This window comes from Triticum dicoccoides, chromosome 4B (genome assembly GCF_002162155.2).
Source record: "Triticum dicoccoides isolate Atlit2015 ecotype Zavitan chromosome 4B, WEW_v2.0, whole genome shotgun sequence".
Lineage (NCBI taxonomy): Eukaryota > Viridiplantae > Streptophyta > Magnoliopsida > Poales > Poaceae > Triticum > Triticum dicoccoides.
The window spans coordinates 580,239,679-580,266,591 of record NC_041387.1 but is presented as its reverse complement, the minus strand read 5'-3'; the positions used below and the strand labels follow the sequence as shown (position 1 = coordinate 580,266,591).

The following is a 26,913-nucleotide window of genomic DNA, read 5'->3' as shown; positions in this document are numbered from 1 at the left end:
TTGAGATGCTTGAGGAGATGCTTGTTGAGATGCTTGAGGAGTTGCTTGTCGAGATGCTAGTTTAGATGCTTGAGGAGTTGCTTGTCGAGATGCTTGAGGAGATGCTTGAGAAGTTTCTTGTTGAGATGCTTGAGGAGATGCTTGTTGAGATGCTTGAGGAGTTGCTTGTCGAGATGCTAGTTCAGATGCTTGAGGAGATGCTTGTTGAGTTGCTTGTCGAGATGCTTGTTGAGATGCTGGAGGAGTTGCTTGTTAAGATGCTTGTGATTATTTGTGTGGAGTATGTGTGTAACTCCTTGTTTGTGTGCAGTATATGTAAACCCCTTGTGAAATTACTCCATATGTTTGCAAAAGGCTTCTATGGACTGGATTTTACTCCATATATATGATCATTTTTGTTTGAAAAGTTTAATTTAATTTTGTGAGGAGTGCATCATTTGTGTGATCATTTTTGTTTAATTAAGAGAGAAGAGGAGAGGGCACTGGAAGAGAGAGAAAGCAAGAAGAGAGGGCAACACACACACACACACACACACACACAGAGAGAGAGAGAGAGAGAGAGAGAGAGAGAGAACTGGAAGATAATCAAGCACTCCAAGAAGAAAGAAAGAAGAGAAAAGAAGAGAGAAATAGGAGTACTCCATTAGTGAAAGTTTCATTTGGTTTCATTTGATTTAGGTCTCATATTGTTGCACTATTGTAAGAGGGCAAAAGAGAAAGAGAAGACAAATGAAAGAGACGAGAGGAGAGGAGAAGAGTAGTTCAGTTTAGTTTTAATTAAATGAAAAGGTTTAATTAACCAAGAACTACTCCTACTCCTACTCATACTCCAAGAAATACTCCTACTCCTACTCCAAGAGCTACTCCTACTCCTAATTTTAAATAAAACTAAACAGCAAGTCCATAGAATAGATTTTACTGAAACTACTCCTGAGTTTGAGTAGCTTGTATGGCATGTCATGATTTTACAGAAACTACTCATATCATGATTTTACTGTCATTAATATGCAAGCAACAATTAAGTTCACAATATTATGCAAGTTAACAAGCTTCAGTAGCCCAAGTTTCAGTAGACAAATTAACACAAGCTACAGACGACAACTTTTAAAAGAAGCTACAGCTGCTTCATGAGAATAAGCAAAGTTTCAGTACATTTGATCCATCTGGCCAAATCGAGAAGAAAACAAATCAGGGAAGTTTAACTAATAACTGCAGTTTACCCAACCCCATGGTGAGAGGAAAACAAGCTGCAGTTACCACACACCCAAATTCAACCAATCTACTCCGGCCGGCCGGTTATCAAGTTCAAAGGTCTTGTTCAAAGGGAAGAAGAAGAAGAATATGTTCCATCAAAGAGGAGACGGGGTCAACCTTGATGCAAAAAGATTTTAAGTTAGTTAAAGGAAAAGGTTTCATTTTATTTTACTCCTACACTTTACTGAAAAAGAAGAGAGTAAGAGAGGAAAAATGGTTCAGATAATTTTACGTTAATTGAAAGAAATGGTTTTAGTTTATCTTAATTTTACTGGAAGTTTTAAGTTAATTAAAAGAAAAGGTTTCAGATTATCTTAATTAATGGCTGCAGTTCTTTCGGTTAGCAGGGTCTGCTGCAGTTCTTTCGGTTAGCAGGGTCTGCTGCAGTTCTTTCGGTTAGCAGGGTCATTGATGGCTGCAACCACCCAATATACAGGTGAAAACGTTGTTGTGAGGATATGAGCGAAAGGATAAACAAGTTGTTGCAAGAGAGATAATTCTAAGAAGTCAGAAAACTACTCCTTCTAGATCAAACAAGTTGTTACAGGAGTACTCCAACTGTAGATCAAACAAGCAGTAGCAGCAGCTATTGCACCAAAATTAACACAAGATACTGACAGCAGCAGCCCAAGATTAACACAAACTACTGACAGTACCTCTATTAATCTCCTTCCCAACTGTAGATCAAACAAGCTACTCCAAAATTTGTGTTGGTCACTGCATTTCTCATCAGTGCAAATCTGCACACTACTGCATACTCATATCCTCACAACAATTCGTAACAGAGGGCCTAAAACACAGATGTTACTAAAAACTGAAAAGCCTACTGCATCAAAGCTACTCCAAATCAGTGCAAATCCACACTGGAGTAATAAAGTTTACTGCAAATCTGCACACTGGAGTAATTCAGATTTACTGCAACTTCTCTAAATCACTACAAATCAGTGACTTGTGAGCATGAAGATTATTCCTCGCCCAGCTCAACTTGAAGAATCAAGATTATTCCTCCCCCAGCTAAAAAAAATGCAAGACTATTGCAATTTGCGACGACTCAGCTCACCCTTGTCTACGGGTCAACGATCCTATTCCGCAAAGAACTTGCAGACATGTCTATGGATCGAGGAAATTTCAGCAGCGCCAGGCCAGGGGAGATGGACAGACAGACAAAGGAGCAAAGCTGTAGTGGAGAAGGGACCTTTTCTTGCATGGTTAGGAGGGGCATCCCAGCGCCGTCGTGGATGGTGCGGCAGCTCCGGATGCTGAAGATGGCGCCCTTGACCTTGAGCACGACGGCGCCGTTGGCATCGGTGATGGCGAAGTCGCCGTCGGAGAGGCTGAGCGCCTTCTTGGTCACCGTCAGCGGCACCACGTAGGGCGCGCAGAACTGGTGCCCCACCACCGGCAGCGGCGCCGGTGGGGCTCCACATCAAGCGCCGTTGTGTCGCCGGAGTACTTGAGATGCGGCTCCAGATCCTCCCGCTCGGGCTCCAGATCCTCCCGCCGTCGTCTTCACGCCCGCGCCGGTGCCGCTTGGGCTCCGCTTCAGCGACTCCTCACGCCTATCCACAAGCAGATCGAGGACCAGCGCATGTGGATCCAGCTCCTCCTCGCCCAGCAGCCGTCGCCGACAAATAAAAATGGCAGCTTTGTGTGGTGGGGAGCGGTGAGCGGCGATGCGGAGCAAGATGCCGGCGAGAGGGAGAGAGAGGGAGCATCAACGGGGAGAGAGCGGCGTCGCGCGCGAGAGAGAGAGGCGCCTGGTGGCCGGCGTCGCGCGCGAGAGAGAGGCGAGCGGGGGCGTCGCGCGCGAGGGAGAGAGAGCGGGGGTGAGTGGGGAGAGAGTGGTCAGTGGCGTCGGGCGAGAAAGAGGGGAACGTGTCGGTCGGAGGGGTAGAATGGGAAACTCAGAGAAAATCGTAGCCTACGAAAATTTGTTCGTCGAATCGTTTAACGACATACAATTCGGAACAGAGGGAGTAGTTTGTTCTCATGCATGTTGTACACCACGACACTGTCGTCCTCCAAGCAGGGGACATAGACCGTGTTCCCCAAAACAGCACTGTGCCCTGTGTCATCGATGGCATTCCGTTGCTCTTGCCCAACGGAGGTCACGTTGCTCCACTCGCGAGTAACTGATGAGCAGACGGCGGCGTGGTTCATATACCGGCCCCCTTCCACGCCGCAGCCCACCAAGGCCACGAGGAAAGGGCCGCCATGGCAATCACGGTGGTCACACCCATCCTTGGCACAGAGCACTGCGGCATTGCAGGATATTTGCTCATTCTCGCGCAGGTCGTCCAGCAGCACATTCGACCACATGATGTCGTAGCACTTGGGGTCGGCGCGAACTTCCCAGTCCTCGCCGGTGACGAGGTCGGAGACAACGAAGTGCGCGTCGCTTCTAGGGGCGTAGAAGAGGGCGAGGCCGTGGCGGGAGTCGAGCGCGTGCCAGTGCTGGCGGTCGCGGGCGGCCAGCGGTGGGGAGGTCGCGGTGGGGAGGAAGTGGGAGACCTAGTGCTCCCAAGCTGGGCGGTCGTCGTAGAGGAAGCCCAGCATGGGCGGCGCGCCACGGCGCAAGCGGTAGGCCGGGGCGAAGCTGGGGTCCGAAACCATGCCCCGCCAGCTGTTGAATATATGGTTTGTACATGTCTATTGTATAGTTTGGCCCAACTCCTAGTCTTTGTATAGTTGAGGTTGTGGCCCACTTTGTACTCCATATATACGTGTGCTTTGCACCGATCAATACATCGTGAAGCATTGCCAAAACAATCGTTTCCAGCATGGTATCATACCTACGATCCTAACCCTAACCCGTGCCGCCGCCGCCGCCGCGATCCCATCGCCGTCGCCGCCACCCGCCGCCGCCGCCACCTCGTGCCGCCGCCGCCGCCGCGATCCTACGCCGCCGCTCCGCCGCCCCGGTCTGCCGCCGCCGCCCGCGCTTCCGCCAGCCACCGTCGCGCCGCCTCCAAGCCGCGCCGCCCTCTTCCCTGCCGCGCCGCCCCCAAGCCGCGTCGCCCTCTTCCCTGTCGCGCCGCCGTTCCAGCGCCGCCGCACCACCCCTTTCGGCCATGGCCTCCCCCGGTTTCACCGGTACCTCCCGCAGCCGCCGCACCAACCCGTTCGAAGGTCCCGATCCCGTCGTCATCCGCGACCTCCACATCCTCGCCCGGGTTCCCGTCGTCCTCGACCACCTCACCTCCATGTACTATGTCTGGAAGACGTACTTCTCTCTCGTGTTCCGTGAGTACAATCTCCAGGATCACATCGATGGCTCCGTGGACTCCCGCTTCATGGAGGACGATGAGGAGTGGACGGCCATCGACGCCACTCTCATTCGTTGGTTCTACACCACCATCTCGAAGGACCTCTTCCACACGGTGGTCTCCGCCGACGACGACGCTCACGCCGTTTGGACCAAGCTCAACGGCCTCTTCACCGACAACGCGCTCCAACGCAAGGTCTTCTTGCACGGCGAGTTTTTTGGGTGCCAGCAGCTTGAGTCGTCTGTTGACGATTATTGCATGCGCCTCAAGAAGCTTGTTGACGAGCTCCGTGACCTCGGCGAGAAGGTCTCCGATGAGCTTCTCCTCAGCACCCTCATCGCCGGCCTGAACGATGACTTCGGGAATGCCGCCTCCAACATCCCCCTCATCACCAACCCGACCTTCCCCAAGATCGTTGCGTACCTGAAGCTGGAGGAGCGGCGGATGCGGATGTCACGCACCCGGGCCACCCACACGGCCCTCACCGCCGGTACCCGTGGCGGTGCGCCGCCCACCGCCCCGGCCCCATCGCCGCGGCCCGCCCCGGGCCCCTTCCAGGCGCCGCCGCCGCCCGAGTTTCCCTACCCGGCGCCGCCGCAGGCCCCTCCGCCCCCCGCCGAGCAGCGGCAGCACCGGGGCGGGCGTCGCGGCCGCGGAGGCCGCAAGCAGCAGCAGCCGCAGCACCCGCTGCCGTCGGCGCCCTGGCAGGCCGGCCAGAACCCCTGGACGGGGGTTGTGCACGCGTACTCCATGCCTATACCGCGTGCCCCCGTCCCCGGCTCCTTTGGCGCCCGCCCGGCCCCTCATCAGGCCCTGTACGCGACCCCTCACGCGTACTAGCCCGCGCCGCTCTACGGCCCCTCGGGCTATGGGTATGTGGCGCCCCCGCCTCAGCCGGCGCCGTCTGCCCCGGCCCTCCCGTCGGCGCCTTGGGATCCCGCGCTCCTAGCGGCTCTCCACACCGCCCCCACGCCGCAGTAGTACACTGGCGGTGGCAACTGGTATATGGACACCGGAGCCACGGCTCACATGGCCGCCAACCCCGGTAACCTTCTTGCCGCTCACCCCATTCACACCGCTGCTCGCATTACCGTGGGTGACGGTTCTTCCATGCCCATTACTCATGTCAGCCATGCTGCTTTTCCTTCTAACTCCATGCCATTATATCTTTCTAATGTGCTTGTTTCTCCTGACATCATTAAAAATCTTGTTTCCGTTCGTTCTCTTACACGTGAAAATCCTGTTACCGTTGAATTTGACATGTTTGGCTTTTCTGTCAAGGATGCCCGTACCCAGATGGTGCTCCACCGATGTGACAGCCCCGACGAGCTCTACCCGGTCCACTCACCTACCTCATCTGTTGCTGCACCCATGGCGCTTTCCGCCGGAGTGGACCTTTGGCATGCTCGTCTCGGTCATCCCAACATCGCCACCCTTCGTCATATTCTTCAGAGTTTTTCATTCACGTGTAATAAGATCGACGATCACACTTGTCATGATTGTCGCCTCGGCAAACATGTTCGTCTTCCTTTTAGCAATTCCTCGCATGTCGCATCATACCCGTTTGAATTAATTCATAGTGATGTCTGGACCTCTCCTGTTGCAAGTAACACGGGCTATCTTTATTATCTTGTCATACTTGATGATTTTTTGCACTATGTCTAGACCTTCCCGTTGCGGCGAAAGTCGGACTCTGTTGCCACTCTCACCGCCTTCTACTCCTATGTCTCCACGCAGTTTGGACGTCCCATTCATGTGTTGCAAACAGACAACGGGAAGGAGTTCGATAACCTTGCGATCCGCAACCTTCTCGCCACACACGGCACGATCTTTCGTCTCACTTGCCCGTACACTTCGCAACAAAAAGGCCGCGCTTAGCGCGTGCTACACACTCTCAATGACTGCGTTCGCACCCTCCTCTTTCATGCCAACGTGCCACCACGTTTTTGGCCCGACGCGCTTGCCACCGCATCACTACTCATTAACATTCGTCCCTGTCGCACTCGCGGGAATTTCGCACCTCATCACCTCTTGTTTGGCACGCCACCCTCCTATGTTGAGCTCCGCATCTTTGGTTGCCTGTGCTACCCCAGCATCGCTTCCATCGCTCCTCATAAGCTCGCACCTAGGTCTGTGGCCTGCATCTTTCTCGGCTATCCTCCTAACACCAAAGGCTACCGCTGCTATGATCCTATCTCTCATCGGGTGATCACTTCACGACACGTTTACTTTGATGAGATGGTTTTTCCGTTCCAGCAGGTACCTTCGGATGATGCGGCCTTGCCCGCTTCCGGTGATGGCCGCCCACGTGCCTCTCTTGGGCCGCCTCCTGGCTTTGAGGGTGCCCCCCGCGCCACGGGTCGAGTCTCTCCCCGTTTGGCTGCCCTAGGGGTGCACCTCCTTCGACGCCCGCAACGTCCCCGGCGTCCCCGGCCTCGACCCTGCCGGCGGCCTCGTCCGCCGCCACGCTGGCGGCCTCGCCCGCCGCATCACCGGCGGCATCGTCCGCAGAGGCCTCGCCCGCGGCGGTCACATCGGAGGCGGGCTCGTCTTTGTCCTCGCCCGCCTCCCCTCCGGACCCGCTGCCCCGCCCGATGACTCGCTCTCGGGCTGGCACCCTTCGCCCGAGCACGCGGTACCCCAGCGATGAGTATCTTCTCGCTGCTTCCGCCTCTGAGCCGTCTCCTCTCCCATCGTCAGCTCGAGCCGCCCTTCGGGATCCTCATTGGCTCGCTGCGATGTAGGAAGAGTTTGATGCGCTCCAGCGGAACCGTACCTGGCAGCTCGTCCCTCGGCCGCCCCGTGCCAACATCATCACGGGCAAGTGGGTCTTTCGGCACAAGACTCGTCCGGATGGCACTCTCGAGCGCTATAAAGCTTGTTGGGTGGTTCGGGGTTTTCGGCAACGCGCGGGCGTGGACTTCACCGACACATTTGCTCCGGTTGTTAAACCGGGCACGATCCGCGCCGTGCTCCAGCTAGCCGTGTCCCGAGCATGGCCTGTGCATCAGTTGGACGTGTCCAACGCCTTCTTGCACGGCCACCTGGCTGAGCATGTGTTCTGTGAGCAGCCCACCTGCTTCGTCGACGCCACGCATCCAGATCATGTGTGCTTGCTCTCCCGTTCGCTCTACGGGTTGAAGCAGGCACCTCGAGCCTGGTACCAGCGCATCGCCGCCTTCCTGCAGACGCTCGGATTTACATTGACTCGCTCCGATGCGTCCCTCTTCGTGTATCATCACGGAGCTGACACGGCCTACTTGCTGCTATACGTCGACGACATCATTCTGACGACATCCACTGTCGCGCTCCTCCAGCGGCTCACTGCTAGTCTTCGTGATGAGTTTGCCCTTAAGGATTTGGGTCCTTTGCATTATTTTCTTGGCATTGAGGTGGTTCGGCGGCCAGATGGGTTCTTCCTGCATCAGCAGCGCTATGCCCATGAGCTTCTTGACCGAGCTGGCATGCTTAACTGCAAGCCCGCTCCCACGCCAGTCGACACCAAGGCCAAGGTCTCCGCTTTGGAGGGTTCGCCTAATTTTGATGCGGCCTTCTACCGCTCCATTGTGGGCGCCCTGCAGTACCTGACCCTGATGCGCCCCGACTTGCAGTATGCCGTTCAGCAGGTCTGTCTTCACATGCACGCTCCGCGCGACTCTCACTGAACTCTGATGAAGCGTATCCTCCGATATATACGCGGCACCTAGTCCTTGGGACTTACGCTGACGGCCTCCACCTCCACCGACCTCGTCGCCTACTCTGATGCGGATTGGGCTGGCTGCCCGTACACACGGCGCTCCACCTCGGGGTACTGTGTCTACCTAGGGCCGTCCCTGATTTCTTGGACTTCCAAGCGACAGCCCACCGTCTCCCGCTCGAGTGCCGAGGCTGAGTATCGAGCAGTGGCTAACGCCGTTGCTGAATGCTCTTGGCTCCGTCAGCTGCTTCAGAAGTTGCTTTGTGATGTTCACAAGGCTACGCTCGTCTACTGCGACAACGTCTCCGCCGTTTACCTCTCCGCCAACCCGGTCCATCATCGTCGAACGAAGCATATTGAGCTCGATATACACTTCGTTCGTGAGCAGGTGGCTCTCGGGCGCATCCGGGTCCTCCACGTCCCGACGGCGCAGCAGTTCGCCGACGTCATGACGAAGGAACTGCCTACTTCTGTTTTCGAGGAGTTCAGGTCCAGTCTTTGCATCTCCGGCGACGCTTCGACTGCGGGGGGGTGTTGAATATATGGTTTGTACATGTCTATTGTATAGTCTGGCCCACCTCTCAGTCTTTGTATAGTTGAGGTTGTGGCCCACTTTGTACTCCATATATACGTGCGCTTTGCACTGATCAATACATCGTGAAACATTGCCAAAACAATCGTTTCCAACACCAGCTAATGCAGCTGGCGGCGGCGCGGACGAGGCACGCGGGGTCGTCCGCCGGTAGGCGGAGGAAGGTCTCCTCCATGACGTCGTATGGCAGCTCCGGCGTGAGGGAGCGGGGGCCGCGTCGCGGCGGAGGCGGGCTCGTCGCCATGGCCGGGGATTTGGGGATTTTGTCGAGGGATTTGGTTTTGAAGTCGAGCGAGGCACCGCCACGGCGTCGAGTTTTCCCTTTATTTATTTTTCCACATCTTCTTTTTGGGAGAGAGAGGCGCTGCGTGGTGGAGTTGGGTTTTCTGTGGGAAATGGGCTGGTACTGGGCTGCTGCATCTTGCGAATGGATCCAGGAGGAGGGAAAACCTGCTCTGTGTTATTATTATTTTTGCGGACACTGCTCTGTACAAATTAATTTCGTAGTGTGGATATTGATATATCATATACACCTAACAAGTTCATCCCCACTAACTTATTTATCTCAACATGCAAGCATGCCACATCATCATACAATAATGGATGGGATAAATCCCACCTTAACATGCAATTATGAATGGGAAAAGACCCACCACCCCATGCAAACATGCATGGAAAAGATTGTTCATTTTATTATTCTACATGCAATAAACATTTTACCAATATACATAATCAAATTAAATAATTCACGTGTATCTTTAACTTTTGTTCGCGTGCAATTAATCTAAAAATATATATTTCACACAATCAAATCTCATTGAAATATATTGCAACTCATTCCCGCAGCAACGCGCGGGATATCATCTAGTTTTTCTAAAAACTCGATCAAATATGCACTCGTTTGACTTTTGGAAAAACAAATACATCGTATATAAAGCAACGGAGGGAGTACATTCTTGTCGAACATACTTATGTGTGAATACGAATACAAGAAGAAAATATGGCTTAGTCAATTTAAAAGTAGTTGTTTTCCTGCCAACCGTTGAGATTTGTCCAATCAAGATTTTCTTGTCCCATTTGCACTTATAGAAAATCATTTTCTTGTCAAAAGGCCAAAGGCTATATATTAAGTAGCACAAACTGAGAGACTTACAAGAAATAAAATTATGTCTCCATATTCAGTGTGCCGAAGACTTCTTCCTCCTACAATAATTGATGGCGCGGCGTGAACAAAGCTCGATGATGCCTCTGGGCTCCGTCATAGTGGAGCAAACTTGTTGAAATCAAGAGCTTTTAGAAGTAACGGTCGAAGAATCATCAATGTGCCCAGGAGACGGCGGCTGCCGCAGTCTACATAGCATATCACTGCCCAGAAAAAGAAAACACCGGAGAATACAAAATTCATACCATCTCCAACTGGACTGAGGCTGGCTAAACTTTTCGGCCGGAACTGGAAGTGCTGAACCAAAGACAAACAAGATCTTGGACACACAATCCTCCATACACCCCCCCTACGATATGGCGAAGCATCACCGGAACGAGGACGAGAGACCTTATTCCATGCCAACCGCCAATCGCAGACAAATCTAACTTTATTCCTAACACTACCGCCACCAGAACCAAGCCGTTATTTCTCAAGACACTCGGTAAAGCTTGCAACGTGGCCCTTCCAAGTCGCGCCGCTGCACCATGTTCTTGCTAAAAAAAAATAGCTCAAACACCGACAGTTCCACTGATTCCTTCTTTGGCCAATGGCCATCCAAACCATGGCGCCGCACCAAGTCTATACCGTTATTATGCCGTGGCCGGCGATAAGCACGGCTGCATTATGTTGGAATGTCAACTACAGCGGTTGTGCACTTGCTACGGCAACACTCAGGCTTCGAATTCAACCAATGAAGTCTACAGTCATAAGTTACTGTCACCACAGATCATGTTCATGCATGCCTTCTACTAATACAAATACATTAACTTAGTTCGCTAGGTAAAACATAACTTCCCAGTTGGGGTTACACACGGTACACACAAACTCAGACGAACCAAGTCAAGTCTTGGCCCGAGCACAAATTGAACAAGCGCACATCCACCCAGATCAAACGCCCAAACACACAAACAACAACAAAAGGCGCCCAACTTCACTTCAAATTCTTCCTGGGTGGCAAAAGTAAACAGATCCATCATCTTGACGCCATTCTTACGTGAAGCATCAACAACTGTGCGTGAAGCTTAGTCCAAAAGTCCCCGTTCTGTACCACCGTAAGAACACAGGGTTTAGTAATATGATGTGATAAGCAGAAAAGGAGCACACTTTGCCCCTCAAAATAATTTCAATTGTAGCTGTCCAAGTCAACAAAGCAAAAGCAGGACGCATCCACAGCACAACATGATTCGACCTGGAACTACTGCAATGTTGGAGGTTCACAATAATGAAATTATCTCATTCATCTGGGCCGGCTCGCGGGCAAGTGCCTAGTGCATACATGGGACTAGGTTATCCTATCCAAAACACCACAATGGGGTTTGGGTGCCTGAGATCTCTTGGCTCACAGCAAATTGCTCTTGCCAATCTTTTTCTTTCTGAACCATGCAAGAAGACAGTATGTATATTATATTGAGAGAAGGAGAGATACAACTAGGCTTCCATACTGACTCAAAAAATGGCCAAAAGACTGAAAGAAGCAAACACCACATGACACTAGATCAACGAGCAAGACGACCCAGCAACCGACCTGATCATCTACAAAGGAAAGCGACAAGAACAACCTACGGCCCACCTGTCTAGCATCAGCCATGATCTGATCTAACAATTGCTGGACATGGGTAAAACTTTTGAAAAAACAAAACAAAAGCTGTTTCTTTCTCTCCAAATACTCCATGTAACTCAATCTCTTCCTCCTTGTCACTTGAAGCATTAATTCCATTCCTATAAATAGGGGCAGAAAATAAGTCACACTCTGACTTACATTCATAGAACAACCAATAATTAATTAAACTAAGTAGCTAAACAGTTGCGGCCACGGCTGGATTCCCCGGTGGGGGCGGGGGCGGCGTCGAATGCGGCAATGCGGGCCTCGTCCCAGGCTAGCCATGTGTCGCCGGCATTGCGGGCCTCGATGCCCTAGAGAAGGGCCTCGGTGTGCTCGTCCTAGGACGGCCATGCGTTGGCGGGGGCGGGGCCGTCGTCCCAAATCCGCCGCTCCCTTCCCACGTCTTGCTTCCGACTCTCGTCCATGGCCACGTCGTGCAAGTTCCAAAAGGGGGCCATGGGATCTGGCTTCTTCTGCTCCTCATCCCCAAAACTGAAGGTGAGGGGGAGCTCCTTCCGCTGCGCCATTGACGAGGAAGTGGTGGATTGGAGATGGGCGAGAGGGGACTAGGGGGCACCGAAGGGTGGAAAGGATAAGGCAGAGAGGGGAGGGTGCTGGTCTTTATAGACCGCTGCAGGCGCCATTAAGGAGGCAGTTGGGGAGGCGGGAGGCCATCAAGCGGGTTGTTTCCCGACGAGAAACACGTGGTTGTGCTGCTCACACACCTCCTGGCCTCACAAGCTAGCCAAGAGATGATGCCGTGTGGCGACCACCCGATGGGCCGCCACGGGAGTCTGAGGGAGCGGCCACGCCATTAATATGGTGGGTGATTAGAGGTCAATCCCTTCCTCGCCGTTGATCATCTGTGCACAGTGGTGCGTGTAATGGTCGTAGGGAGCTTCAAAACCTGGCCGGGGCGCAAGGAGGAAGAAGATGAAACTTCCCTCCTGCGCTGGTAGTTGGGTTTCGAGCGAGCTCCAAACAAGGAGGCTGGGACGCCATTTTATGGAGGGAGCTCCAAAATAAAAGCAGATTGAGGGGTGGATGGCGACACTGTTAGAGCTGTTTTTTGTGCTCCGTGCTCCATATGGCAGTTATTATGCAGTTCCGGTGGATATGCTGACTGTGCTAGAGTTGTTCTGAGGACCTGATCAGCAAATCTTTGACTAAGGTTAACCAACTTGTAATGCCTAAACATCGTAACATATATACTAGTGCAGCCAACGAATCATAAATCACCAGCTATACATTCACCATGAATCTTTCTGGTCAGCTGCTAGTTAATCTGCCTAACGCCAAATCTCACAGCTACTGTATCTTTTTCTCTGGCTTGTATTAACATAAAGACAACATGGCAGGAAAAATCACGACCTACTAACGGTTGCCTACAATCACCCAGGCCTGCAGCACACCTCAACACTTGAATAGTATAGCAGTACAAAGGATGGGTTCCTACATCTCTACAGATCACCCAAAAAAGGGGAAAAGAAAGAGCGGACCTACATACAAACATCTATCTAGTTATGCAGAAAAACTGAAAGAAAAAAAATGTACATATGCATTGACACTTAGGAATCACATACTCCCTCCGTTCACAAATATAAGATGCTTTGGTTATTTCAATATGGACTACATACATTTTGAAATGAGTGAACAGACACTAAAACGTGTCTATATACATCCGATTCAGAATTAAGTTAGAATATTTATATTTGTGAACGGAGGGAGCACAACATCGGGAGCTCTCAGATTTAAGTTATTCAACAATCTAAGCTACAAAGCAAAAACACTGTAATCTAGTAAATGGTTTGTTCAGTGTTTGCTAGTCTGTACCTCCAATGTAGAAGCTCATGTAGGGCATGGCCTTTTGAACGTGTTCCTCTACATTTACCTTGTCACATCGTCCTGAGCTGAGCTCAATTGTGTACAACCCAGATTGTGTACTCACGAAGATGACACTGACACCTTCCGCAAAACCAACCGCTGACACGGTGGAATTGTCCAGGAGGATAGAACGAGGGAGCAACGGTTCAAGCTCAATGAACCTGCGTCGCGCCCATCCTGCAGCTCCGTTGGGACCAGACTCCATTGACCATAGATAGAGTCTAGGCTTCATCACAGACGCAAACAGCAGCATGCCGTCCTCCACCCCCATGAGGTCGACGTAACGCTGGCTCTCGTCCTGGTCCTCATATGGCACACTGATCACTGATAGTTCTTGCTCACCAATGTCGTACTCCAAGACACAGCTACTCTCCACACAGGGGACATAGACCTTATTTCCCACAACCGCACTGTGCGCCTTGTCATAGATTAAATCCGGTTCATCAACATCAACAGAGATCACGTCGCTCCACTCACGAGTCTTTGAAGAGTAGACGGTAGCCAAGGCCATTGACCCTTCTGCATCGTCGGAGCCCACCAAGGCGACGAGGAAAGGACCGCCGTGGCAGTCGAGGTGGTCACATAGGTCCTTGTCACAGAGCACTGCCGCATTACAGCGTATGCCCTCGGACACATCCTCGGGGCCGTCGTCCTCCCACCGCATGATGCCGTGGCACTTGGGGTCAACGTGAATCTCCCAGTCCTCGTGGGTGACGAGGTCGGAGACAACGAAGTATTCACCCATTTCGGGGGAGTAGAGGAGGACGAGGCCGTGCCGGGAGTCGAGAACTTGGTAGCCCTCGAGGTCCTCGAACTCCGGCGGGCTGAAGGTCGTGGTGGAGACGAAGTGGGAGACCCAGGAGGGTCGCTTGTACACGGGGGGTTGGTTGTGGAGGAAGCCCAGCATGGGCGGCGCCCGCCGGAACGCGCGGTACTCGCGGGCGAAGGCTTCGTCGGAGAGGATGCGGAACCAGCTCCTGCAGACGGCGGCGGCGCGGACGAGGCTCCCGGGGTCGTCCGCCGGTAGGCGCAGGAAGATCTCGCGCATGGCGTTGTCTACCGGCGACGGCGTCCGGCGGCGGCGGCGTCGCGGCGGAGGCAGGCTCGGCGCCATGAGGATTGGGGATTTTGTCGAGGGATTTGGGGGGCGCATTTGGCAGTGGGAGCTCGATTGGGGCGCCGCCGCGTCTAGGTCTTTTTTTTGTTTTTCGAGCTGCCGCGTCTAGGTCTTTTTGAGAGGGGCCCTTTTGAGAGAGAGTTGTTTTTTGAGAGAGAGTGAGAGAGAGTGCGATGGGCTCGTGTGGCTATGGGAATGGGCTGACTCCTCTCCTCTCGGTCCAATTCGCAAAAATGCAATAGCCGAGGTCTTCTCAAGAAGAGAAAAGAAAAGAAATGCAATAGCCGAGGCAAAACTATAACAAATAATCCACATAATCCTAAGAGCAACTCAAACGCAGGACCCAAGCGGACTCGGATTTTGTTCATTTTTTATCCGTTTGGGTCGCTCGTCTGCCCAGGGGACATGCGAGGACGATGAATACACCCAACGCAAAGACATGCGGCGGACCCATTTGCTGCCTCTGCGACTGGTTCCGCCGGCGAAGCAAGCGCCCGTGCAGCTCGAGCAGGAAGCAGTGGGGCTAGAGTGGTCGGGCATGGCCGGGCGCGGCCAGAAGCTTGAGAGCGGGCGCGGCCAGGAGCACCCATGAACGCGGTCAGTCGCTCCAGAGCAGGCGCGGCCGAAGAGCGCGACGGCGGGGAGGCGGAGGGAGGTGAGGAGGAGGGTGGCGTCTCCGGCGAGAGAGAGGTTGGCCAAGATTTGGACGGACGTGATGTCCGTTTGGGTCGTCCCATTGGGCCAAGATTTGTGTCCGGATGACCCAAATGAACAAAATGGGTCACCCGGTTGGAGTTGCTATAAAGAAACTACTTAAAAAAAACAGAATGAATTAGAAATGGTAAATCCTATCTAAGCGGAAAATGGTAAAAAAAAAACAAGGATTATCCCCGAGCCTTAAGAAACTCTTGTTCCACTAGGAAAGAAAAACTAAATTCTCAGTGTGGGGAGCGCGACGGAAAGCAATGTACAAGGACATCTATCAAAGCCCATTTGTTGTCCATAGCTTTGTGCAACATTACCTAGGTGAGCTGCAAGCAATCCAACTCAGAGTGACTCAGGTGCCTGTTTCATCCCCGAATAGGTCAACACAGTGGATCGCGCCTCCTGTTGGGCTAGCAAAATTAAATGTTGACACCGCTATTGCAAGAGGAGGTTCATATGGAGCTGCCGGTGCCATTTGCAGAGATCAAGCCGATATGTTCCTTGGTGCGTTAGAAGTGGTTTTCCCAAATATTTCCGAGTCGGCGACTCTCGAATCACTTGCTATCAGGGAGGTGTTGGCCTTAGCAGATGATTTGTACGAGAGGAGCATTCAAGTGGCATTGGATTGCAAAGTGGTAGTGGACGATATACGACAGAAGAACCCAGCACTTTACGAGGCAATCATACATGAAATCATACACCGGAAAACTCTTTTTACTTTTTGTACTTTATTCATGAATTTAGGAGTTCGAATGTCGAGGCTCACAAACTCGTGAAGCACGCATTATCCCTAGGGGCTGGCCGCATGTTTGGTTAGGTCAGCCCAATGGTCGTCATTTCGTCCTTGTAAACATTGTGACGGTTGAATAAAAAACTTCAGAGTTTGCCTAAAAAAATCCATATGACTTTTTTTTTGGTTCCTAAAAAAAATGTGTGATTTTTTTTCTTTTCCTTTTTCGAAAAAGGGGAAACCCGACAAGTCTATGAATGTGAGTACCAGAACAAAGTTAGTGTGGCTCATCACACTTACAGATAATTGTTACTTGATATTTCTCTGTTAACTCCTAGAAAAGTTATTTATCAGCTGCTAGAGAAAATAGCGAAACCGACCCAAGATTTCATAACTTGGTGAGTAATATTAGCTTCTTTTTGAGATGCTCTCATAAAAGTTGAAATTCATCTAAATAGTGGAACAGCGTGTGGCTGCCATCTCAGAAAATTTAAATCTTCTATAAATACTCAAAAGGGAAAATAGGAAGGCGCATTTGGATACGGATGGTAGCTTGTCCATATTTTATTTTATCAAAGATGGCTCATTATTCGTACAAACATTAAGATTTTACAAGATTATGGACACAAATAAGGATACAACGGCGATACAACGAATGAGCAGCGTTCACTCAGATCTAGCCAACATATGAGCCACCTCATTAGCACTATGGTTACATGAACAAAAGAAATAGAAGAAAAACTACTAGCCAGCGATTTGACGTCTGCAACAATTGAGCCTGCTGCCTCTAACAGCAGCATTCAACTTTGTGATCAGAGTAAGACAATGAGACTGAAAGGCCAAGGTTCCATATTTAGGATATGAATTTAATCTATTATGAGCATCAGATTTTGTCTTGCTTGGTTTTCAAGCTGTGGATTAAATTTATACTCCCTCCATTCCTAAATATTTGTCTTTCTAGAGATTTTAACAAACGACTACATACCGAGTAAAATAAGTGAATCTACACTCTAAAATATGTCTATATACATCCGTATGTGATAGTTCATTTGAAATCTCTAAAAAGACAAATACTCCCTCCGTAAACTAATATAAGAGCGTTTTGATCACTACTTTAGTAATCTAAACACTCTTATATCAGTTTTCAGAGGGAGTATTTAGGAACGGAGGGAGGAGTACTTTGTGGCATTATATACACATGTTTTCTCTCTGTCATCTCGGTATTTGTAGGCTTTGCATTACAAATACAAAGAACACAAAGACCGAACTCCAAACCGGTAGCAAAACACATATTGTGCCTTGTGTACCTCAAACACTCCGATTGTTTGTCATGGTACAAAAGAATATGGTGATAGGTTAAATACAAAGAGTATGGTGATGATTAAACCATTCTTCAACGGGAACTCAGTTTTTCCTTTTTCGCTTGACACGCTGCCACCCTCTATACTTCAACTCTAATGCCGTGGCTGGCGACAAACATCACCCCAATTGTACGACGTCAAAATGTCATCGAAAGAAGTTGTGCAGTAGCTGCACCAGTACTCAAGTTTAATGGCTAATTTTATAGAACAACTAGTCATTCTGGCATCTCGGTCTTGATAAAATTTATGAAACCACCCGCGCAAACGACATGGGCTTGTCTTCGAGCACATTGCACAACACAGAAATATAGAATGCCCTTCCAGAGATCGACGCACCACATAGATATCTTCGTCTTCTGAAAATTTAGGTCCATACATAAGTCTACACTCATAAGTTACTGTCATAACCGATCATGTTCTTCATGCACTAGTACTCTAGTAGCGCTTCCTGACATTCATTAGGTGAAGCATAGGATCCTGCTGGGGTTACAGGGCACAACACAATGCACGCAACTCGGACCAACAAACTCAAGTTTTGGCACAAGCACACATATGCCAAAAGTGCATCCATTCTAACCAAACTGTCCAACACAACCAGAAACAGAAGACACCGAAGTTCACTTCAAATTCTTCCCAGGCAGCAAAAGTAAACAGACTGATCATTATCTTGACGCCGTTTGATTACATCGCTGTAGCACCAACAATTGCGTGGGAAGCTTAGTCAGAGGTCGGCAACCGCCCCCATTCTGCATCGTAAGAAGACGAGGCTTAATAAGATGATCTGATGGGTAGAAGAGGAGCATAGTTTGCCCCTCAAAACAAATTCAGTTGTAGCTGTCCAAATCAATCAAGCAATAACAGGAGGTATCCACATCACAACCATTCAATCTGGAACTACTGCAATATTGGAGACACATAGCAACAGAACTTTCCCTTGCTAAGGCCTCCTTTGGTTTGCAGGAATTTCATAGGATAGGATTCTTATAGGATTTTTTCCTTTAGAGCCCTTTGGTTCATAGGAATAGATTCCTATTTCTACATAGGATTGGTTCCTATCCTCCACATTTCATAGGAAAATAAAAAAGAACCTAGACTCAATGGAAAAATTCCTTTGATGTCAACCAAATGACATCTCCTTTCCTATTCCTACTCATAGGATTTGACATACATGCCATCTCATTTCCTACAAAATTCCTATTCATATGATAATCCTATCCTATGAACCAAAAGAGGCCATCATAGGATTTCAGATACATGTCATCTCATTTCCTATGACTTTCCTATCCTATGAACCAAAGGAGGCCTAAGTGTTTGAGACTAGGTTATCCTACCCAAAAGACCACAAGGAGGTCTGGGTGTCCGAGACCACAGCAAAGCTCTGGTTACTTAACTACACTCTCTGTTCCTAAAAATAAGACGTTTTGGCAGTTTAAATTAGTAAACTGCCAAAACGTCTTATATCTAGGAACAGAGGGTGTACTTTACAGATTGCTATTGGCAATGCTAGGAGCCTAGGACCTAATCAGCAAAGCTCCAACTAGATTAACCTATCCATTAGGCCTGATCAGAGCAACATATCTACTAGAGCAGCTAGTGAAACATACAGTACCAACTATAAAATCACCATGGAGCAGATATGTTGATCAGCACAAGGCTGATGATTCCACACAAGACACACTACCGGGAAATGTGCATAAAAATGTCTATCTAGCTAGTGGGAACCATACATACAAATGTCTATCTAGATACGCAGAAAAGTGAAAAGAAAAACTCAACATACTCATCACATGAGTCAATGGTGTGTTTCGTCTTCATGACTTCATGTGCATATTTACAAAACAGTACAAGGGTAGTTTGTTGTACCTCTAGTGTAGAAGCACATGTATGGCATGATTTTTCCGAGGCTTGGCTCTCTGTCCATGTTCTTGATTCGGCCCGAACTGAGCTCAACTTTGTACAACCCAGCCTTTGTACTCAGGAATATGACACCAACACCTTCTGCAAAACCAACCACCGACACATCCAAGAAGGCATAAGCAGAGAGCTTTGGCGCGAGCTCAATGATCCTGCATCACGCCAAAGCCGTCGTTCTATCAGGACGGACCTCCATTGACCATATGTGGAGCCTAGGCTTCAGCACCGTCGCGAACAGGAGCAGGCCGCCCTCCGCTCCCACCAGTCTGGCAAATGGCACACGTATCACCAACAGTTTTTGCTCACTCATGTCATACTCCACGACACTGTCGCTCTGCTCACAGGGGAAATAAGCCTTGTTTCCCACAACTGCATTGTGCCCGGTCATCTCGATGACATTCGGTTCCTTGACGGAGATCATGCCGCTCCACTTCCGAGTCGCCGATGAGTAGACGGAGGCAAATGTTATCTGCCGTCCCTTGTGGGAGCCCACGAGGGCCACGAGGAAAGGCCCGCCGTGGCAGTAGAGGTGGTCGCAGCCGTCCTTGGCACAGAGCACCGCGGCATTCCAGGTGATGTCCTCGTCCTCCTCCTCGTATTCGCCCCAGTCCTCATCAAACAGACCATTCCAGATGATGCGGCGGCAGGCGGTGTCAGCCTTGATCCTCCACCGGTCGTAGGTGACGAGGTCGCAGATGACGAAGTCCTCGCACCTTTTAGGGGCGTGGAAGAGGACGAGGCCGTGGCGGGAGTCGATGGCGGGCCAGTGGCGGCGCTCGTGGCACGCCGGCGGGCGGAAGGACGCGGTGGAGACGAAGTTGGAGACCAGGTACTCCTCGTGGCGCCTGCGCCGCCCCCTGCCCCACGACCTCTCGTGGCTCTCGTTCTCGTTGTGGAGGAAGCCCAGCATGGGCGGCGCCCCGTGGAAGGCGCGGTACCCGCGGGCGAAGGCGGCGTCGGACAGGATGCGGCGCCAGGTCGTGCAGACGGCGGCGGCGCGGACGAGGCTCTTGGGGTCGTCCGGCGGGATGCGCAGGAAGATCTCGCTCGTGGCGTCGTCGTCCAGCGCCGGCGGCGAGTGGCGGCCGCGCTGCGGCGGAGGGGGGCTCATCGTGAGCGGGGATTGGGCCGCCGTCGCGTCGCCGGATTGGGGTTTGGGTGGAGGATTTTGGGGGGAGTGGAGGTAGTGGAGTGGAGAAGCGCCGCCGAACCGCCGTGGTGTGGAATGTGGAGGGATTTCATAAAAAAAAAATCAAAATCATGGTGTGCGGTTACAAGTAGGGATTTTTCTTGGATCTTGGGTCTTGATGGGCTGGCGTGAGTTGTCACACACATGAGAAATGGGCTGGGCCGTTAGGCTACTACCTCTTGCTCTCGAAAAGAAGCAAATATTGTTGTCTAAAAACGAAAAGCAAATGTTTTATGTTTTTTTTACTTATCAAAAAATGTTCTATGTTATTTTTCTTCAGTGATAACGATGAGGCAATACAAGATGATGGGTTAATAAATTACGAACATCCCCACAAGGAAAAATTATTATGAAAAATCTTGAGCTTGCCGGATTATTATCACACATGACACATCGTTCATTGCCCTTGTTAATGGAGTGGAAATAATACAAGATATATGCATCTTCGCAGTCGCCGACAACAGGAAAAGAAAAACATATTTCTTTACTACCTCTTTCTCCTTATCTGATGATGGTGAATGTATGGCTTGCCCATGACAGGCATCTATGAAACCACGAAAATGGCCAATACTCCGATTAATTATGCTTTTTGTTTTGTTTTGTTTTAGAGTAGATAAAGTCTTTTGATGGTCTTAATTCTTTTGACAGCTTCAAATTTCCACGCCGAAAGTATGAGAATTATACAAGCCATTAGCAATATACTACTTCCTCCGTATCAAAATATAAGAATGTTTTTGGATACTATCGTAGTGTCAAAAAACGTCTTATATTTTCAAACAAAGGAAGTAGATTTTATTCTTTTTGTTCTACCCTAAAATTATAGTAATATCTAAGAATTTTAGCTTTGATCCTTATGCTATCCTATTCCTAGCTCGGGTCCTTTGCTCTATAATAAAAGACTTCCTTGCTGAATGTTGCTGTAATAGGGCAGATTCAAAACCCTGTAATATGTTGTCTATGGCAGCTACTCTGGTTGTCGCTGAGCATTGTTAACAGTCTGGTGGTTGTGTGTGGTTTTGCCTTGGCTTTATAAAAAGTTGGGGCGGGGGGAAACCCCTTCCATTTCAAAAAAAAAAGGATGTCGCTGGAAAGAACCATATCTTCAGCGTAGTCATTAGCCCCCAAAATAGCAGAAGCAGCAGAACAGCGGGTTTTTTTGCTGCCCCGTTCCACCTTTCAGTTACATGTCGTATAGTAAACCAAATGTGGTATGCATCAGTATCGACCTAGGCCACCTCTACTATATATATATATAGGGCTCATCTTCCGTACTCCCAGGAGTACATACTCCTACTCCTTAACGGGTCTTTGGGTTGGGTATATCCAATTGCTAACGAACTAACCAACAAAAAAGCAAGCCGGTGCATGCAACAGCCACGGTATGCATGCAGATGTTTGATCCTATTATCAAGGATGGATATTTGTAGTACTCCCGTCTTTTGAAAACCGGATGTCTATTAAAGCTGTAAGGCACATGCTCCACGTAGTATATATAGCCATAAGAAAACTAGTGTATACATGTGGTATATTAGGAAGTCATATAATATTTTTGTAACAGAGTGTAACATTTTGATTTTGTGATGTAGTATATTACACATATTTGGAATGAAGTACTTCATATTTATGACACATATTTACCACTTCGTTTTGATGGAGTATATACCACTTTTTTAGTATATGATTAGAAGGAGTATATGCTCCATTTTTTCACGAGTATATGCTACATTTTTTGTGAGTATATACTTGTTTCTAGAAATATACTGCCCATATGTTTGAACAAGTATATAATATAGATTTTCATGTACGAAATTTTCACCATGGACCACATGTAACTTCTTCGTGGTGGAGCATATACCGTTTTCTTTAGGTAAGTATATTCTGCTTTTTTCTGGGGAAGTATATACCCTTTGTTGTGTTATACTTATTCTAAAGAGAAGTATAATTCATTCAAAAAACATAAACTAAAAAGAAATGTACCACATCGAGAAAATAAGAAGTATATTCTGTTTTGAACACACATATTTTTCACTTTAAGAAAATAAAAAATTACAAGACTCAAACGTCGGCAAAAATAACTGATAAATTAAACTGTGTGCGTCTGGCCGTCTTCCATGATGCATGGATCGATTCTTTTGCATCGGGATCACAGTGTGGTCGAAGTTGGAGTCCCCTGCGTCACGTACTAGTGTAGTTGAAGCTGCTCGGAAAACCTGATCAATTAAGTGTGACTTGCTCGGAGAAGAGCCGGCCGGCCAGTGGTGCAATCTGATTAAAATTGTCCGTAGACTGTAGATGTATCATGTATAGGATATAAGTAATCAGTACAACATATAAGATAATCTCATCATGCATGTGTGCACAGAAATTAGCCGAGTACGTGATCAATTCCGATTGGAGAACACACCCTTTAATTAATGTACAACTAGGCAATCCACCAGTTTCATCACTATGATCAGAAAATCACATGCATGAAAACTCAGGTTCATACCAGGCATGTCATCTCGGCGAAGACCACACGTGAATGCCATATCGTCTCCATCGTCCGCGGAACTGACGACCAACTAATCTTTTCTCCGGCGTGTCCAGAGCCATCGTTGATCGATGCATCTTTTCTTCATCATATAACCACCGCGGGCCTCGTCCATTGGCTACATGTCGCCCTTGGTCGTTAACAGGCGGCCGGCGGCCGGCGGCCGCGGCCGCATCTCATCTGCATGAATTTTTTAGATAATCTCATTTTGTGTGTTTGTTGTGGCCGGGACTGCTTCACCCAACTTTCAGTTGGGATTTTAAACTATAGGTGCCTTATCATCCCTATTAGTAAGGAATGACTTTTCAAAATCTAATTAACAAAAAATATTTAATAAATTAAAGGAGCACCCGATGCATCGTTGGAGATCCAAAGAAAGAAACGTGGCCTAGGAGTATGTACTCCTAGGTGTACCAACCCATTTTCCTATATATATATATATATATATATATATATATATATATATATATATATATATATATATATATCCTTTGTAAGCCACTACACGGGATAAGTTGATCATTTGTAATATCCCGGCATTTGTAATCTCTCTTGACATAGTGAATTTTCGTTGGTTGGCGTCCATGGTGTTTTTCCCTTTCGCATTGAAGGGGTTTTTCATGTAAAAATCTTGTGGCCCCTATGTTTGATTCAATCTTCCTCGTTTTCTTGCCTGTCATATCTCTCTAACACATGCAGTGCCTTGTGTACGCACACACACTCCAATTGATAGTCATGGTACAGAAGAATTTGTTGATGAATGATTCATTTTTCCACGGTAACTCAATGAGAGACATTTTTGGTTTCTCAGTTGTCTTAATGTCATCGACGGGGAGGCTGTGCAGTCGCTTCAACACCAATAATCAACAACTAGTCTTTCTGGCATCTCGATGTTGATAAAATTTTATGAAACCACATATCACCAAACAAATATGGGCTTGCCTTCGAGCATTTGCACAATACGGAAATATAGGATGACCTTCCAGAGACCGACACAGCCCAGCTGATTACTGCATAGATATCTCTGTCTCCTTAAAATTTAGGTACTTTAAGTCTACACTCACAAGTTATTGTCACAATTGATTATGTTCTACTTCCTTACCTTAATTCCTTAGGTAAAACACATAAATACCCTGCTGGTGTTACGGACACAATGACTGCGGACTCAAGTTTTGGCACAAGCACAAACAGAACAAAAGTGCATACACCCTGACCGAACAATCCAACACATCCAGCAAACGAAGACACCGAAGTTCAGTGGTACAAATTCTTCCTGGGCAGCAAAAGCAAAGAGATCCATCCTTTTGACGCCATTTAATTATACTGATGTAGCAGCAGCACCAACAGGAAGCTTAGTCAGAGGTCGGCATTCGCCCCCAAGCTGCGCCATAAGAAAACAAAGCTTCATAAGTTGATCCGATGAGCACAAGAGGAGCACACTTTGTCCCTTAATAACTTCAACTCTAGCTGTCCAAATGAACCAAGAACATCCACAGAACGGTATGATTCAAAATGTACTACTACAATGTCGGAGACACACATCAAGGAAATCCTCTCCTTCCCTTGCGTAAGTGTTTAGTGGCGCGCGCACACACACACCCATACACACCAACCAAAGCTCTGATCACATAACCTGTATGCAAACTGCTCTTGGCAATGCACAACTACTGGAAACTCTACACATAAATGTCTATCTATTTACGTAGGAAAATGAAAGAAAATCTCTACATGCTCCCTCCGTAAAGAAATATAAGAGTGTTTAGATCATTTCTTTAGTGATCTAAATGCTCTTATATTTCTTGACAGAGGGAGTACTTATCAACGTAGTTAAAGCTAGTCAATGGCGTGTTTAGTGTTCATGACTAAATGTGCATATTTCGTACCTCTAGTGTAGAAGCTCGTGTAGGGCATGACCCTTTTGAAAGATGTGGCTCTATGTACCTCCTTGCTTCGGCCTGAGTTGAGCTCAATTGTGTACAACCCAGCCTCTGTATTCAGGAAGATGAGACCAACACCTTCTGCAAAACCAACCACTGACACATCCAAGAGGGCACGAGAAGGGAGCAACGGTGCAAGCTCAATGACTCTGCGCTGTGCCCATGCCGCAGCTCCGTTGGAGCCAGCCTCCATTGACCATAGGTAGAGTTTAGGCTCCAGCACGGCGGCGAACAGCAACATGCCATCCTCCATCCCCAAGAGTCCAATGGCCGGTATGTCCTTATTATCGTCTTCAAATATTGGATCAATCACCGATAGTTCTTCATCGCCCATGTTGTACTCCACAACATTTTGGGTACATTCACATTGGAAGTAGACCTTATTTCCAACAACACCAATTTGCCCAGTCATCTCGATGGCATTCGGCTCCTCAATGGAGATCATGTCGCTCCACTCATCAGTCTTTGATGAATATACGGATGCAAAGGTGATCCCCTGATCCTCGTCGGAGCCGACGAGGGCCACAAGGAAAGGGCCGCCATGGCAGTAGAGGTGGTTGCATCCATCCTTGGCACAGATCACTGCAGCATTCCAGGTTACTCCCTCAACCTCCTCCTCCTCCTCCTCATCATCATCATCATCATCATGGTCTTCATCCTGATGACTCCATATGATTTCCGCGCACTCGGGGGCGGCGTCGATCCTCCACCGGTCGTAGGTGACGAGGTCACAGATGACGAAGTCCTCGTCCCTCTTAGGGGTGTGGAAGAGGACGAGGCCGTGGCGGGAGTCGAGGACGCGCCAGTGGCGGCGCTCGTGGCAGGCCGGCGGGCGGAAGGAGGCGGTGGAGACGAAGCTGGAGACCAGGTACTCCTCGTGCTGCTTGATCCTCCCTCTCCCACACGACCTCTCATGGTGCGTGTTGTGGAGGAAGCCCAGCATGGGCGGCGCGCCGTGGAAGGCGCGGTACTCGCGGGTGAAGATGACGTCGGAGAGGATGCGGCTCCAGGTCGTGCAGACGGCGGCGGCGCGGACGAGGGTCTTGGGGTCGTCCGCCGGGACGCGCAGGAAGATCTCCCTCATGGCGTCGTCGACCAGCGCCGGCGGCGAGTGGCGGCCGCGCTGCGCCAGGGGGAGGCTCGTCGTGGGGGGCATTTGGGCCGCCGTCGCGTCGCCGGATTGGGGTTTCCGTCGAGGGATTTGCGGGGAAGTGGTGGAGCAGCGCCGCCGCGGAGTGGAGTTGCGAGTGGGAGGAGTGGGGTTTCTGCGGTTCTGCGTCCTGAATGGGCTCGTGTGAACAGGCTGGACCGCTGGGCCTATTTCGTTTTGCTCTTGGGCTGCAGAGAGGCCGAGATGCTAATGTTTTGGTAGCCACAAGGAGAGAGTACAACTATACCACCATAAGTAAAAAACAACACATCTTTCTCAAAAAAAAAAGAGAGTAAAAAACAACACATGTGCGTAAAAATACCCCTCTCGTTAGGGTTTCTTCCTCCTCTCGGCGACGGCGACGCCTAACCGTAGAGATCGGCTTCCTCCCCGGCCCTTCCCTTCTCCGCCGGCGACCGCTGGGGCCCTGGGGTCCCGGTTGGCGGTGCGGCTGCAGGGTTTCGATCGGGATCATACCGCTCGCGGATCACAAAACCTCGGGCAAGAGAATCATGGCTACTGCAGCGTCGAGTTCAGGTTCTGCAACATCCGATCTCGAAGCACTGATGGAGGAACTAGGCTTGAAGGAGGACGATCTACAGGATGTGGTGGTGGATGACAGCGAGCTGACTCCTGACGCAACTCGTTGGATGGCGTTGGCTAGGGTTCATACTGACAAACCCTACAGCCAATATTGGTTTTATCGGAATATGAGGGTGGCATGGGATCTAGCACAAGAGGTGAAAATCTGGCCTCTTGAGGATAATCTGTACTCTATGC

The 26,913-nt window shown here is 49.4% G+C and overlaps 3 protein-coding genes, 1 long non-coding RNA gene and 1 pseudogene across 5 annotated transcripts in view; all 5 read right to left on the bottom strand.

The window, feature by feature from the left end:
- Positions 1 to 3,070, bottom strand: part of LOC119291550 — a 7,083-nt gene extending 4,013 nt beyond the window's left edge. For both annotated transcript variants that reach the window (XR_005142502.1, XR_005142501.1), the window contains exon 1: positions 2,450 to 3,070. This is a non-coding gene — a long non-coding RNA (uncharacterized LOC119291550). The remainder of the gene's footprint in view (positions 1 to 2,449) is intronic.
- The window catches only part of LOC119292835, a 40,388-nt pseudogene extending 30,077 nt beyond the window's left edge, over positions 1 to 10,311 (bottom strand).
- A 385-nt stretch (positions 10,312 to 10,696) lies between these two features.
- Positions 10,697 to 14,685, bottom strand: LOC119291549. Its single transcript, XM_037570324.1, has 2 exons — positions 13,450 to 14,685; positions 10,697 to 11,055 (listed from the first exon to the last, which is right to left on the bottom strand). Exons 1-2 carry the CDS (start codon positions 14,651 to 14,653, stop codon positions 11,036 to 11,038), a joined length of 1,224 nt encoding a protein of 407 aa, XP_037426221.1. The 5' UTR covers positions 14,654 to 14,685; the 3' UTR covers positions 10,697 to 11,035.
- Positions 14,686 to 17,737: 3,052 nt separating this feature from the next.
- On the bottom strand, positions 17,738 to 20,498 carry LOC119293923. The gene is made up of 2 exons (XM_037572245.1): positions 19,277 to 20,498; positions 17,738 to 18,159 (listed from the first exon to the last, which is right to left on the bottom strand). Exon 1 carries the CDS (start codon positions 20,436 to 20,438, stop codon positions 19,485 to 19,487), a length of 954 nt encoding a protein of 317 aa, XP_037428142.1. The 5' UTR covers positions 20,439 to 20,498; the 3' UTR covers positions 17,738 to 18,159; positions 19,277 to 19,484.
- A 3,559-nt stretch (positions 20,499 to 24,057) lies between these two features.
- Positions 24,058 to 26,246, bottom strand: LOC119291548. The gene is made up of 2 exons (XM_037570323.1): positions 24,930 to 26,246; positions 24,058 to 24,427 (listed from the first exon to the last, which is right to left on the bottom strand). Exons 1-2 carry the CDS (start codon positions 26,137 to 26,139, stop codon positions 24,399 to 24,401), a joined length of 1,239 nt encoding a protein of 412 aa, XP_037426220.1. The 5' UTR covers positions 26,140 to 26,246; the 3' UTR covers positions 24,058 to 24,398.
- Positions 26,247 to 26,913: the final 667 nt, after the last annotated feature.